The sequence below is a fragment of the Entelurus aequoreus genome, linkage group LG21 (genome assembly GCF_033978785.1).
Source record: "Entelurus aequoreus isolate RoL-2023_Sb linkage group LG21, RoL_Eaeq_v1.1, whole genome shotgun sequence".
Taxonomy (NCBI): Eukaryota; Metazoa; Chordata; class Actinopteri; order Syngnathiformes; family Syngnathidae; genus Entelurus; species Entelurus aequoreus.
Genome location: NC_084751.1, coordinates 37,384,500 through 37,399,006, shown reverse-complemented (window position 1 = coordinate 37,399,006; position 14,507 = coordinate 37,384,500). Strand labels below are relative to the sequence as shown.

Here is a 14,507-nt window from a genome sequence, read left to right as displayed (position 1 = left end):
GATATCAACCGATACCGATATATAGTCGTGGGATTCACACATTATGCCTAATTTTGTTGTGATGCCCCGCTGGATGCATTAAACAATGTAACAAGGTTTTCCAAAATAAATCAACTCAAGTTACAGAAAAAAATGCCAACATGGCACTGCCATATTTATTATTGAAGTCACAAAGTGCATTATTTTGTTTTAACATGCCTCAAAACTGCAGCTTGGAATTTGGGACATGCTCTCCCTGAGAGCATGAGGAGGTTGAGGTGGGCAGGGTTGGGGGGGCGTATATTGTAGCATCCCGGAAGAGTTAGTGCTGCAAGGGGTTCTGGGTATTTGTTCTGTTGTGTTACGGTGCAGATGTTCTCCCGAAATATGTTTGTCATTCTTGTTTGGTGTGGGTTCACAGTGTGGCGCATATTTGTAACAGTGTTGAAGTTGTTTATACGGTCACCCTCAGTGTGACCTGTATGGCTGTTGACCAAGTATGCCTTGCATTCACTTGTGTGAAAAGCCATAGGTATTATAAGATTGGGCCGGCACGCAAAGGCAGTGCCTTTAAGGTTTATTGGCGCTCTGTACTTCTCCCTACGTCCGTGTACCACTCCGTACAGCGGTGTTTTAAAAAGTCATACATTTTACTTTTTGAAACTGATACCGATAATTTTCGATATTACATTTTAAAGCATTTATCAGCCAATCGGACATCTCTAATTATAACAGAAGAGGACTTCGCCGTCCCTAGTGCCATTAACGTACCACCACCGGCTGCTGTCCACCTAACTGACTGTGCTGAAGTCACAGGAACATGTGACAGCAATAGGTAGCAAAATGATCCCCTACATAAGTCAGTTCTTTTTCATAGTTGGGCCGGGGGTGCGACTTATACTTAGGAGCGACTTGTGCGAAATTATAAACACATTACCGTAAAATATCAAATATTTAGCTCATTCACGTAAGAGACTAGACTTAAGATTATCGGATTTAGCGATTAGAAGTGACAGATTGGTAAACGTATAGCATGTTCTATATGTTAGTTATTTGAATGACTCTTACCATAATATGTTACGTTAACATACCAGGCACGTTCTCAGTTGGTTATTTATGCGTCATATAACGTAGACTTATTCAGCCTGTTCACTATTTATTTTAAATTGCCTTTCAAATGTGTATTCTTGGTGTTGGGTTTTATCAAATACATTTCCCCCAAAAATGCGACTTATACGTTTTTTTTCCTTCTTTATTATGCATTTTCGGCCGGTGCGACTTATACTCCGGAGCGACTTATACTCCGGAGCGACTTATACGCCGAAAAACACAGTACTCAAATATGTAAATTACTCATTAAATGCACTGGCGAAAAAGTAAATTTTGTGTCCTTGCCTGGATTTTTTTGACAACGTTTAAATCAAATGTCAAAGTCCGAACAACCGCCTCTGTGTGTCGCCAAAGTATCCACAGCCTCTACAAATGTGCATTGGTGAAGCACCGCACATATACACGCTGAGTTTACCATAGACTAGATACATACTTGTTTTTGTGGGTATGCAAGCTTAGCACATGAGGCCCGTTCTGCCAGAGAATAAGAAGAGTGAGCAGGAAGGATCAGTGTTGCCAACTCTTTGCAGCGGTGAGCTCCTCCCCTATCTAAAAAGTACTGAGTCAGTACTCAGTCTTGTGGTGAAAAAAAGACAATTGAGAACATTTTTTTTGCTTGTTTTTTTTTTTTTACTCACTGTCTCGTCGGCAGGTTATTCCTCTCCCCCAGTGTCCATTATTACATGAATGTGTTTTATGGCAAATTACAAGACGACGTCACCTATACCCACCACCAAATAGGTTGCAATCCTTTGGGAAAAGACGATAAAACAAGCACACTGCTGAGTCAGGAAGCCATGAGTGGAACAATTATCTGATTTTGATTTTAATTTCATTTGAAATCCTTTCCCCCCCACACAGATACAGAGCTTTCAAGTATTTAAACCACTGTACAAGGATAGAAAAGGTCCACATCCACAGCACGCATACAAAATAGTTTTACCAAATTTTTTTTTTTCCTTTCCGTTAAATACATTTGAAATTTAACCCCAATTATAGCAAAAAAGATTTCATGTCAAATGTATACAATCTTATTTACAGAGAACATTTCATCAGAAAGTGCATTGAATAAAATCCTGATTGACAATCAAGTCTCTGAGGTGACAGCTTAAAATGTACAAGGTTTACAAATGCTGAAAAGGTGGTGACTCTGAAATCGCCCAAAACACTAAAGTGGCAGAAAAAAATGAACAAGTTGACTATCTAGCAGAAATGAAGACATGATTTGAATAAGCAACTGAGCCTCCAGGGTTGAAAGATGTAATCAAATTGTAAAACCTGCCCAGCAGACTTATCAAGTGAGGAGGATGAAGCCTCTATCCATTAGACCAAAAAAACCTCCAAAAGCTGTGAACAAAAGATCAAACTGGAGAAACTAACTCTGACATCTGCTGCAAACCCCTTAAAGTCAGCAGCAGTGCAAGAGAGATGGGCAATTACCAGAAGCTCAAACAAGATTGGGAGAAAGAAAATCCAAGTATTTACATAATAAATAACATTTCTTTCGGTTACTTTCACCACAGATAATACATAATGCACTTCATGGTGCGTATGGTTGTTGTGAGAGCCAGGCGGCTGGTTGGACAACCATTGGCATGGGAACAAGGAGGCGCCATGTGCTGCCATGAGCTACCATTAACAAAAAGGAAAAAAAAAAAATACACCAAGAAGGTCACGATAAATCATCTTCTGTGCTCACTATTGAAATCTGAAGAAAGGGAGACAGAGACAAATAATTAAAAACCATACCATGCACCAAATAAACTACAATATGCAATTAAATGACATCCTTTTACATTCTCAACTGATGAGTGGGTCTTTGTCTGGACCCGATTGTCTTTCCAACAGCTCAGTTCTCTTTGAGAACAGATTTGCAGTTTACTCAAATATAAAAATCTAAACATTTTTTCAATGTTTTAAGTTCAGTTGGTCTGTGTTTTTGCAGTGATTGATTTTGATCAGTGCATGAATCAGTAGTTTGAAATATTCAACAAAGTTGAACTGAAACTTTTTTTTACGACCTGTAAATCTAGGAAATCCATCCATCCATTTTCTACCGCTTGTCCCTTACATTCTTGAAATGTTTTATTGTATGATGGCCAATTTGGGTGGCTGCTTGTAATATAAGGGATGATGGCGGGATGCTGACACACCTAACTCATGATCAATTATTTGATCCCCTGCTGATTTTGTAAATTTACCCCCTTAAAAAGACAACCTATATTTTTTAATGGTATATTTATTTTAACAGAAAAATAAAGGTTATACGTAATGGTTTATTATTGCATGGATACTGTATAATTTACGAATATGCTTATAGTTCAAACCCCGGCCGAGTCATACCAAAGACTATAAAAATGGGACCCATTACCTCCCTGCTTGGCACTCAGCATCAAGGGTTGGAATTGGGGGTTAAAATCACCAACAATGATTCCCGGGCGCGTCTGATCAAGGGTGATGGGTCAAATGCAGGGAATAATTTTGCCACACCTAGTGTGTGTGACAATCATTGGTACTTTAACTTTATAAAGAGGAATTACTTGTTTTTTGCGACAAATCCGTCACTCAGTTCTACAGTATGTGGGGGAAAAAAATTACCATGCTGTGTGTGACTGACGTCTAAGCACAGTTGCCTTATGGTCATGGCAGTTACAGTATATTTGTGTAAACATTTGTTGATGCTCACAAAAAGACAACTTTGTGTTGTCTTGTTTATATGAGTCTTGTGTCAGCAACTGTGAGGGTGACAGAAGTTCATGTCCCATCTTGGATATTGCAGCGGAAGAGGGTTAATCTGCTTAATCTGTGTACAGGGGTGTGTGTGTGTGTGTGTGTGTGCTCAGAGGATGGCCAACAATACAATTATGGGGGATTACGGAAGACTGCATACTCCAGATGAGATCTCAATCTCCGCTGTGATGAAGTTATTTAAATAGTCGGTACAAACACTCTACAATACCGTTGCATCCCTAATAAATAGTGCAGATACCGCGGTATTGCAATTTCAAAAGCCTCACAATTATGTGATGTATGACGTATCAACCAAAACTTAAGTATTTTCAGACCAGCCAATGCAAAAGTGCCAGACAAAAACTAAAGTACATCTCCACAAGTCTGCGCATATGTTAGGTGATTCTCTTGATTTGCCAGCCCAGCTGATTAAATGGTAAACGAGTTATACCTGTATAGCGCTTTTCTACCTTCAAGGTATTCAAAGCGCTTTGACACTATTTCCACATTCACACACTGATGGTGGGAGCTGCCACGCAAGGCGTTAACCACGACCATCAGGAGCAAGGGTGAAGTGTCTTGCTCAAGGACACAATGGACTTGACTAGGTTGGTAGAAGTTGTGGATCGAACCAGGAACCCTAAGGTTGCTGGCACAGCCACTCCGCCACGCACACATGTGTATGTTGTCACGACTCGCTGTATTAGCGACACTATAACTTGTACAAACATTCCTTTTTTAAATAAACTGTTCAAGAAGAACAAGTAAGTCCAAAGCGTTTGTCTTTAATGTTAAGCGTCCCTTCTAGACTAGACCGCGACACGGGAACTGACTAACAGACAAACAAACCCAGTGAAAACAAAACCTATTTGGCAGAAGTAATAAAAACGTGTTCCTTAACAAGTCTTTAATTGTGATGACACTGAACGATGCCACGGCGGACCTTCATTACAGCGAAGGAGAAGGCAATACTTGGACAAAAGCCGCTGACTGGTTGCCTCAAACTGCTAGTTTGTGCTAACGCTGCTCGTTTACAACTCTGAAACTCCCGGAGTGTTCAACAATGCCATATTCACAGAGAAGGTTAAAAAAAATGTTTTTCTTCTTCTAAGCGCAACAAGACTTCTGTGTCTGTGTTCAGTGTTGACATTTTAGCTTGCTCTAATGTGTTTGAATAAAAGATTGTTGAGCTATTACCCCCTTATTTGTTTGAGATATATATATATACAGTGGGGCAAAAAAGTATTTAGTCAGCCACCCATTGACAATCAATGGGTGGCTGACTAAATACTTTTTTGGGGACAAGCAGTAGAAAATGGATGAATGGAAATTAGTGTCTTTAAAGTGTGCAGTTTTTTACTAAAAAATGAGTTAGAGGCTAGATCCAATTATTCATGTTTGCATTGATTCTTGTGGGGAACTCAGACTATACGAAAATTTCGGTTGGCGAACCACGTTGACTAACCAATTAAGTTTGTAGATCGAGGTTCCACTGTATTTCCATTAAGTTAAATTTTGAGTTAACTTTTCTGAGAAGCAGCATTTTCCAAAATTAAACATGTCCACAGCTCCTCAATTAAAAGTGTAATGACCTTAAACTGAACATTGTCTTACACTTACTACAGACTAGGTTTACATTCTCAGTTTAAAAACACTCAAATGGAAGTTTTTAAAATATTTGTTTGCAACATTGGATGTGCCTGCGCTATTCTTTGCACTTAAAAATACATGTTAGAATAGTAATAAATGTGATTAAAACATTTGAACATTATGTTTGTGTTCAAATAGTGTTCATCCTTAACATTCCTGCCACTGACAATTCCACAATAATATCGCCTTAATACCGTGATAGACGCACCATGACATTTTTATATTGTTACATCCCTACCATTTACTCCATTTAGCAAAGGATCTGCTTTCATAAAAGACAACTTGAGCGCGGCGGTTGAGCGCATGTTCTGGGATGTGATTGATTGCTGAACATGGTTTACCTACTAAAGGTTTTTACTCACCGCTGGGTATGTGTGCCCCACATTTGTGCTGTGCCGTGTGATATCTATGTTGAGGTCTTCTTCTGTGGTCTTCAGGTAGACTGGGTTGTCAAAGTTCATGCTTTTTTGGTTCTTTAGCTGCCAGTTTCTCCACATTAAATAGCCACCTGCCGCCGCCATGGCAAACATCACTGAAGGACAAATCAACCAGTATGAGGTTAGAGATAACCCACTCTTGGCTTTGACATCTACATTGTCCTTCGTATCATACCTAACAAGGACATACATATATGTTCTATAATGTTTCTCCTCATTAGGATTGTGAGCTGGAGCCTATCCCAGCTGACTTTGGGCAAAAGGCAGAGTACACTCTGGACTGGTCACCAGCAGGCCACACAGTGGGTGTCTGAGCACTTAGACTAAAGATGATCATATTAAATTATTGATATCATAGGGGCGTGTCAGTACATGTATTTGTCATCTTTTTTCTCCCAGTAGAGGACAGGAAGCGCAACTGTAAACAACCATGAAACAAACCAGTCTTTGGCTTGTAGGAGTCAAGATTAGAAAGTGTTTCCACACAGCACAATTTCCCATTCTCATAAGATTATTAAAAAAATAAATAAAAAAAATAACTTAGATATTAAGTAATTGATGACTTACACACAGGTACTATGGCCCAAGCTGCCGCAGAGCCTCTGGTTGTGGAGTTTACCTGGATTGATGTACTCACATCGGCTTCTGGAAGAACATAGAATTAAATAAATAGTTGCAGAAAAAGAAACTAATAAAATAAGTGATTTTGTAATGATAATTTCATGAACCTTGAGAAAGCAGGAATTTATTTGATCCTTGGCCTAATTTGGCAAGATTTCAGCGGAGTACACACAAAGATCACAACATGCTTGTTTAGCCGCTACCAAAACTATCCAGTCACCACAGATTTCATTTAAACAATTGAAAGCATGAACATCATAGTAAATAAACCCACATTTCCATTGCTTAATGCTGTGCTCATTCATGTCGATGGGGTTTTAATGTTTAGGGGACTTGCTGTAACAAAATGAAAAAACACTGCGCAGGCAGTGAGGAAACATACTTTGAATGGCGGTCAATGTTTGTTACGCTCAGACGGCATTTAAAAATAGAATTTTAATACATGTATTTATAACCATAATATGAAAAAGAGTTTAACGATACAATTCAAGAAAGGATAATCTAACAAAATAATTTAATTGGGGACCCATTAAATTTCCAAGGGATCCACAAATTATTACCTCATCCTCAAGACATAGAATATCTAATATCACATTTTTGTTATTGGAAACTTATGCGATCGCATTTTACATAGTAATAAATGCAATCAAAAGTCGGTTTACAATGAGCCTATGGGAGTCACTATTTTGCCTATAAAGCCCTTAAAACATCCAAACACCTCAATTAAGACTTTTTATACAGTACATGACGCAAACCTTTAATGTAGTAACACGCACATTTATAATAAGATTAAGCATACATCATTTAAACAATGCATCACGTTCTTTTTTCTTTTACATTGATTACTCACGCAGACCTGAGAGAAAACATAAAACATTTATTGTACAATGTCTGCTGTCATTTGGATGCCGGTTGATAGAATATTGTTATATTCCCGTTTAAATGAATGACTCAAAATCCTCGCAAAAAAAAAAAAAAGGGGCTGTGTGTGTGTGAAACCAAGCGTCTTCATGTTTGCCATTTCTGGGTCTAAATTGGCTGTCAAAGTGTACCTACTTTTTGGATTATGTCCTCATCCTACTATCAAGGTGAGGCATGAGGCATTTATGATCTATAATTAACTTCCACGAGCTCAGGCACGAGAAAGCAGCTCACCAGCCGATGTCAACACAAGCTAGTGATCATGGCACCGCTATAGTTTGTTTGCGTTAGCGCTTATATCACCAATACTTTAATATTCAAGTCACGAAATGTAAATTGGATGCTATTTATTGGGTTGTATGGGCTGAATAGGGGACCTCCATCTATTGCTCTATTGTAAGCTGACTTATTTACGAGTTAGAATGCATTAAACAATTTTTTTTCCGTCTTTTGTAATGGATTGTGAAGGATAGACAAGATTCCCCAAAAAGTTCAGTTCCCCTTTAAACAGCATCGATGTGTTGATAATGAAGCTGCCTCAAAAAAGGTGCACAAACCCAAGTTAAAACTGATAATGCTATCAATACAGATATAACTTAAGTTATTTGTATCGTTATGAAGAATATTGGGCATCCCTAAAAGTTAATATAAAAAGGGAAAACCTAGACACAAAATACCCAGTTGCCCCTCCAACAGACCCAGCCACCCCACCAAACTAAAACCTGCTTGGGTTTTGGTTTGAAGTGAAAATAGGATATCAGGGAAAAAAAGAAAGCAGCAAACAAGGTTCAATCATGTATAAATTAAGAGGAACAAGAGCAAAGAACAGCTGGCATAAATTACTTAAAAATTTATAGGGCTACAAAAATAAACTGTTTTTCTAAAAGCAGTCAAAGTTAAGCAGCCAGAAGGCACAATTATTAAAAGCAAGTTTTAAAACGAGTCATTGGCTGTAAGCTCAGTGTAAGGAAAATGAGCAGGCAACCTATTTGACCAGGGGAGGGCAGTATTAGAGCTTTCCCATCTTTCAAAGGAGTTTTAGTAAAAAGGGTCTGTTGCAAAGAGTCAAGGGTAATGTAATTGTACATGTAATTGTATATGCCAAAACACTCGTTTATTAAAAAAAAAAAAGACAAGGGAATAGGAACAAAAAACACTTAAGTCAATTGGTTCAGAGACAATCTTAAAAAAAGGTTTCTTTTAAAGAGGAACAGCACTTTTACCTATCATTCACAATTCTTTCATAAGACAGCACATTTTTAGTTTTTAATGCATTCTAAGTCGTAAATAAACGCTGGCAAAAGTCAGCTAACAGTGGAGTCACTCTATTCCACCTATAATGTGCTCTAAAAAAATCCAGACACCTACATCAAGGTTTTATATACATGCTGTAGGTATATATGTGATAGAGTAATAGGAACATTCAGAATATGTAATATTTAGGTACCTTGCTCATTTTAAGCATCGGCACTATATGCTCAGACTCATTACATTCACTTTTTCTTTCAACAATACGGACTATTACTCAGGGCATACTTTTTGGGAGACAATCATAATACCAACACTTGGGGCCTGATTTACTAAGATCTAAATATTACACGCTAAACAGCATGTGTAAGCTATAAAAATAGTGTGTACTTTAAGTCGGTGTGCTGCGTGTGATCTACAAAGACTGCAGTATTTTGTACCGCTGAAGGTGCGTGGGAGGGAGGCTGCACTACTGCGCTCAATATGCAAAAAAATGCATATTTCAAAAACTTGCTGAATTGACCATGTGTCTAATATTTTAGAATCCAAACAATGTACAAATGTCCTTTTCAAACGCGCTAAATAAAACGCAAAACGTAATGTGCTGTATAATATATTTGCATTTTTCCCCTCCCAGTATTGTGGACATTTTGATAAGCATACATTGTGCATATTAATGAAGACTGACGCAATATGGATTACCTGCCTTATTCTGCTCACCTAACCAACGCAATCCACTTTGCACATGTTTAGTAGATCAGCTATGCGTGTGCAATGAGGTTTGCACGAGTATTAGTTCATGCAAACTCTAAGTAAATCATGCCCTTACAATACAAAGTCTGCTCTCACTCAGATGCTCATATCTTCTGGTTTAAATTAATTACTCATAATCCTCACAAAGGGCTTAAAAAAAAATAAGGTGGGTGCAAAACAAGCGTCTTTGACATCTCAGGGTTTAGTCAAAGTTGACCAACTTCTCAGTTTAAGGACACATCCCATCTACTATCAATGTGAGAGGCTTGATATATAATCTAGAATTAACTTTCACCAGCTCAGAGGCGAGAGCTAACAATGTCAATATAGCAGCATAAACTAGTTACTTCTCTGATCAATGCGCAGCTAAAAGTAGGTGCCTAAACATTAGCGCTTATATAATTGCCAATACTTAAATAGTCAGGTGAAAATGTAAAGTATTGGCACTTTTTGGATGTTTTTTTAGTGGGTTTTATGGGCGCAATAGATGCAATTACTTTTTAAGAGTTAGAATGCATTAAAAAAAAAAAAAGACCTGTTCTGTCCCGAAGGATTACGCATGATAGACACGTTTCCAAAAAAGTGCTGTTCCCCTTTAAGAGTATGCATAGTTCTGTTAAAGTTTCAGACTCAACCTTGAAATAAAATCACATTTCTTATCACCTTCTGTGACTAACAAGATTAGAGGCAAGCCAACCTTCAACACAATGCTTCACAGTTCCATTTGATGCAGCTGCAAAGGCTGAACAAATAGGATACATTTGTTTGGTAGAGGCTTAGCAAAGAGCATAAAAGCATTTGGCTGGAACTAGGGCTGGGCGATATATCTATAAACTCGATATATCGCGGGTTTGTCTCTGTGCAATATAGAAAATGACTATCATGATAGAGTATACGTTCTCACGCAGTTGCTTTTAGCTGCGGGGCATTAAACTGCATGCGTTTCTCACTCTTTCTGGTCTCCTCAGAGACTTAAACCAAGCGCATTTTCTTATATACCTGTATGTCACATACTGTCACGTGAGCAACATCACACGCTCCCGCGTGAGCAGACAGGTAGCGACATGGTAACGTTAGCTGTGATGCTAACAGCTAACGTGTGGTTTGAGTGGTAATACGAGAGAAATGTGCGAATCTGGTAACAAACGGAGGAATAATTAATTCCCAAGAAAAACAGCACGGGGTCCATCGTCTGACGGTGGTTTGGCTTCAAGCGGGAATATGTCTTTACATGTCGGCGTGGCGAAGTTGGTAGAGTGGCTGTGCCAGCAATCGGAGTGCTGCTGGTTACTGGGGTTCATTTCCCACCTTCTACCTTCCTCGTCACATCCGTTGTGTCCTTGGGCAAGACACTTCACCCTTTGCCTCTGAGGGCTGCTGGTTAGCGCCTTGCATGGCAGCTCCCGCCATCAGTGTGTGAATGTGTGTGTGAATGGGTAAATGTGGAAATACTGTCAAAGCGCTTTGAGTACCTTGAAGGTAGAAAAGCGCTATACAAGTACAACCCATTATAACATCTCCGTTCGGTGCCACACCAACTAAATGCCGAAGCAGCTATTTCCACATCAACACCGTAGGACATACTATTTGATATGCAGCTCATTTTTATGTGACTTATAGAAATATCTTGTGTCATCATGCACAAAAGTGCACTTATTTTGTTTTAAAATGTCTGACAATTTTGCACTTTGTTTTGGAAATGACATGAATGTTCATGCCACTGCTTAATACAGTTTTGCTAAATTGACTTAGTTGTGATTTCCCTCTGCATGAAAGTTTAAAATGAGCATATATTAATGCAGTATGAACAAGAATGTTTTAATGTAGACACATAGAATCATCATACTGCTGTGATTATATGCATCAAGTGTTCATTCAAGGATAAGGCAAAATATTGAGCTATCGTGTATCACGATATGGCCTAAAAATCGCCCAGCCCTAGCTGGAACCCAACTTGGAGAGATGGTGAAAAGCCTCCCCATTTTCCACTTAACTTCCTCTTGGCTTTGCCCTTACCCCTTAGTTTTGCCTAGTCATGTCAACCAATTTAAAGTACCAAATTCAAAGACCAGTGTGTTCACTCACACATGAGTGCAGTGGTACTGAGAGTTGCAGTGTTCCAGTACAGGAGACAATATGCCCACAATTCATTTGCTAGGTTTCCTTCTGTCTCAGTAGAGTACAGTTAAATCATCTGTTTCGCAATTCTTGGGAATAAATGGACAAAATGGTCACTGCTTGTGGTGGTAAAGTGACCACTCGTGATAGTAATGCTGGGAACAGAACATCAAAATTGTGCCGTTAATTGTTACAGCGTTAACACTTTCCTATCCCCATTTCGAATCGAAAACCCCCTACCCAGTTTTCTCCATCTACCACCCTGGCGACAGACAAAGTGTGGTTATGAATGGCGCTATATAAATATAATGGTCCTGACTTCAGTCAAAATAATGGTGAAATAAAATCTTAATACGGTTTTCAGCTCCCGTTTAAAAATTGCATATTTTATTGGCTTTGTTTCTTTTTCATCCAACAATGTGTCAAATCAATGCATTTCATGTTACAAACTTCTATAACCACAGGCTTGAAAGTTAATCACACACTACAACTCTAAGGGAGAATGCCATTGTATGACAGACAGAACTTAACCAACTTAACTTGAATTGACCACAAATCCATACTAATCATTTATGGTACTGTTCACAATCAATACAGCTCAATTAACAGAACGCTAAAATCACATTCAAGAAGGCCAAAATTAAGACAGGACCACTTCAGTTTCTATTCCACTGTCAGAATACAAATAATTAGAAAAATGGTATGAATACTCAAGCAACAATGGCAAGAACTACAGAGCTTTACCCTTTACAGAATATAACTACAACTTTGCAAGCAATGGTATTACATTAAACCATGAATATACAAACAATGCATCTCTTAAGGATGTTTTCAACTTACCAGGCTTGCAACGTAGGCCGTCAGCAGTGAGTTCCTGCCCTTCTGGACAAAGGCATGTATATTTGGGGGAGTGTTTGTTGATTTGTGGTGCAGGCAGACACATAAAGCTACATCCTCCGTTTTCACCTCTCTCTGCACACCAGTTAGTTCCTTCAAAAACAGAAGTAGGCTTTAGTCGAACATGTAAATGGAGAGAAATATGCCTTTTTATGCAATCAAGTTTACAATTGAATAATTTAACACAAATAGATTTGGATTTAAAAAACATTAAAAAAAAAAAATACTAGTTCTGTTTACAAAACAAAATCTAACTAAACATTTTGTTTGAGTCTCTTTTTGGCTGTAAATCAACTTCAATCTTGCCAGCGGGGTTTCCTCTACTCAATAAAGAGGCTTCTAATATTGTTCAGTCTTAAATGCTGACGTGACTACAGTCTACTTCCGCCCTAATGAGATTAGGGGCCTGTACTATGAAGCAGGATTTTTGCAGTACCAGAAGCTGGTTGTGTTTTAGCAGAATATATAGCCAAGGTAACTGCGTTAGAGCTACTGGTATGCTTTGGAATTGAAAATACATTCAAAGGCTACTATGTAACACTGATTTTCTAACAGCCTTCATACCTGCATTTAACAACCAACTGTTTTCAATAACATACATTTGTAGTCTTCATTTAATGTAATAGATTGGTCTTTACAAGTGAGTTAAACTGATGTGTTGGTCATCTGTTGCCAACCCTGCTCCTTTTGTAAACATGCTCTTGACAAGACTAGAAAATCCAAACTTGACAAATCAAGTTATATTTGTAGTAGATCTTACATATTTAATGATTGACTTGGTAAAACAAAGATCCTGAACTACTTCAAATATAATTGTCCTACAAGTCAAGCCAATCTAGAAAGGGTAAAAGAAGTCAGTCATAAGTTATAGGCAAAACACTCCCATGTTTGGCACGTTTTAGCTGCTTGATATTTCTGAATGATTACAAAACTTTAAGGAAGTCGTCAAAGAAACCAAGGAGTCGAAATTTCACACTTAATTTTCAAGGTTTTGTTTATACTTTATATTACATTGTCGTCAGGGTCTAATGTAGGGGGAGGGGGGTGTTAAAGTTGAAGTTGTGTCGTTCAGTCTGTTATAGCTTGCTTTAATCAATGCAAACCGAAGGTTGTTTTTTTTTGGTACAAATGACTGTTACAATCGACGCTCTGATGTCTGGCGAAAAAAGTGTCGTAATCTGTGTATTCGTGCATGCATGTCTGAGTATGTGAGTGCACGCACATCCATATGACAGCATGTTGGCAATTTGTACAGATTACCTTCAAAAATATGGTTTTACTGCGGGTTGTACTGTATTCTCACATGTTTAGCAAACTTCCCTCATTAATGAAATTATGTAGACGTTAAAGCATTGCGTTCGCCAATTACATGTAAAAACAGCTGTTTTAACGTGATCACAGAGACAGCACACAGTTGTAACAAATAAACTGGTTAGTGTAGTGATTTTTAAATATTTAGATGCTTCTTTAACAAAGATTTAGCCCCTGCAGTTGGCTTTCAGCCCAATGCGGCCCTCAAGCAATAATTGGACAACCCTGTTCTCGACTGATCAATAAAAAGGTTAACATGTTATTCGGGAGGCCCTGCCCGCAAAATTTAAGTTAAATCACAACCAAAAATTAGGGTACACAAACACAATTTCAGAAAATGCAACCAAAACTTTAATAAACTTCAGGAAACAAAAATTGCATTGTATCATGATTAGGGCTGTCAAAGTTATCGCAATAACACATCAACTTTAAATTTCAATAACTGCACATTTTCTAAATGGTTGATTAATGCGAACACTTCCTTTTTGACCCTTGGGCCGTGCCATGCCGTAACGGGGGAACTTGACTGCAGTTCAGTTGCTAATGAGCCACAAGCGAGCAGAAATGGACAAGGAATGTGACTGCTTCAGTAAGTACGATGACAAAAGCTCAACAGAAATGATAGACAATCGGGAGGAAGTCAAAAGGAGACTTTTCGCAAAGAGTCGATCCAACATCAAAACCTGTCAAGACATTTTCTCAAACATCCGGCTTCAAAATAGAAGCGCTACG

At 38.4% G+C, this 14,507-nt stretch overlaps 1 protein-coding gene across 1 annotated transcript in view; it reads right to left on the bottom strand.

Moving 5' to 3' along the window:
• Nucleotides 1-1,897: 1,897 nt before the first annotated feature.
• Nucleotides 1,898-14,507, bottom strand: part of vldlr (very low density lipoprotein receptor) — a 46,306-nt gene continuing 33,696 nt past the window's right edge. Inside the window, exons 16-19 of the mRNA XM_062031613.1 lie at nucleotides 12,408-12,557; nucleotides 6,474-6,551; nucleotides 5,832-6,001; nucleotides 1,898-2,797 (exon numbers count right to left, since the gene is read on the bottom strand). Of these exons, the coding sequence (XP_061887597.1) occupies nucleotides 2,762-2,797; nucleotides 5,832-6,001; nucleotides 6,474-6,551; nucleotides 12,408-12,557 (434 nt within the window). The 3' untranslated portion in view covers nucleotides 1,898-2,761. The remainder of the gene's footprint in view (nucleotides 2,798-5,831; nucleotides 6,002-6,473; nucleotides 6,552-12,407; nucleotides 12,558-14,507) is intronic.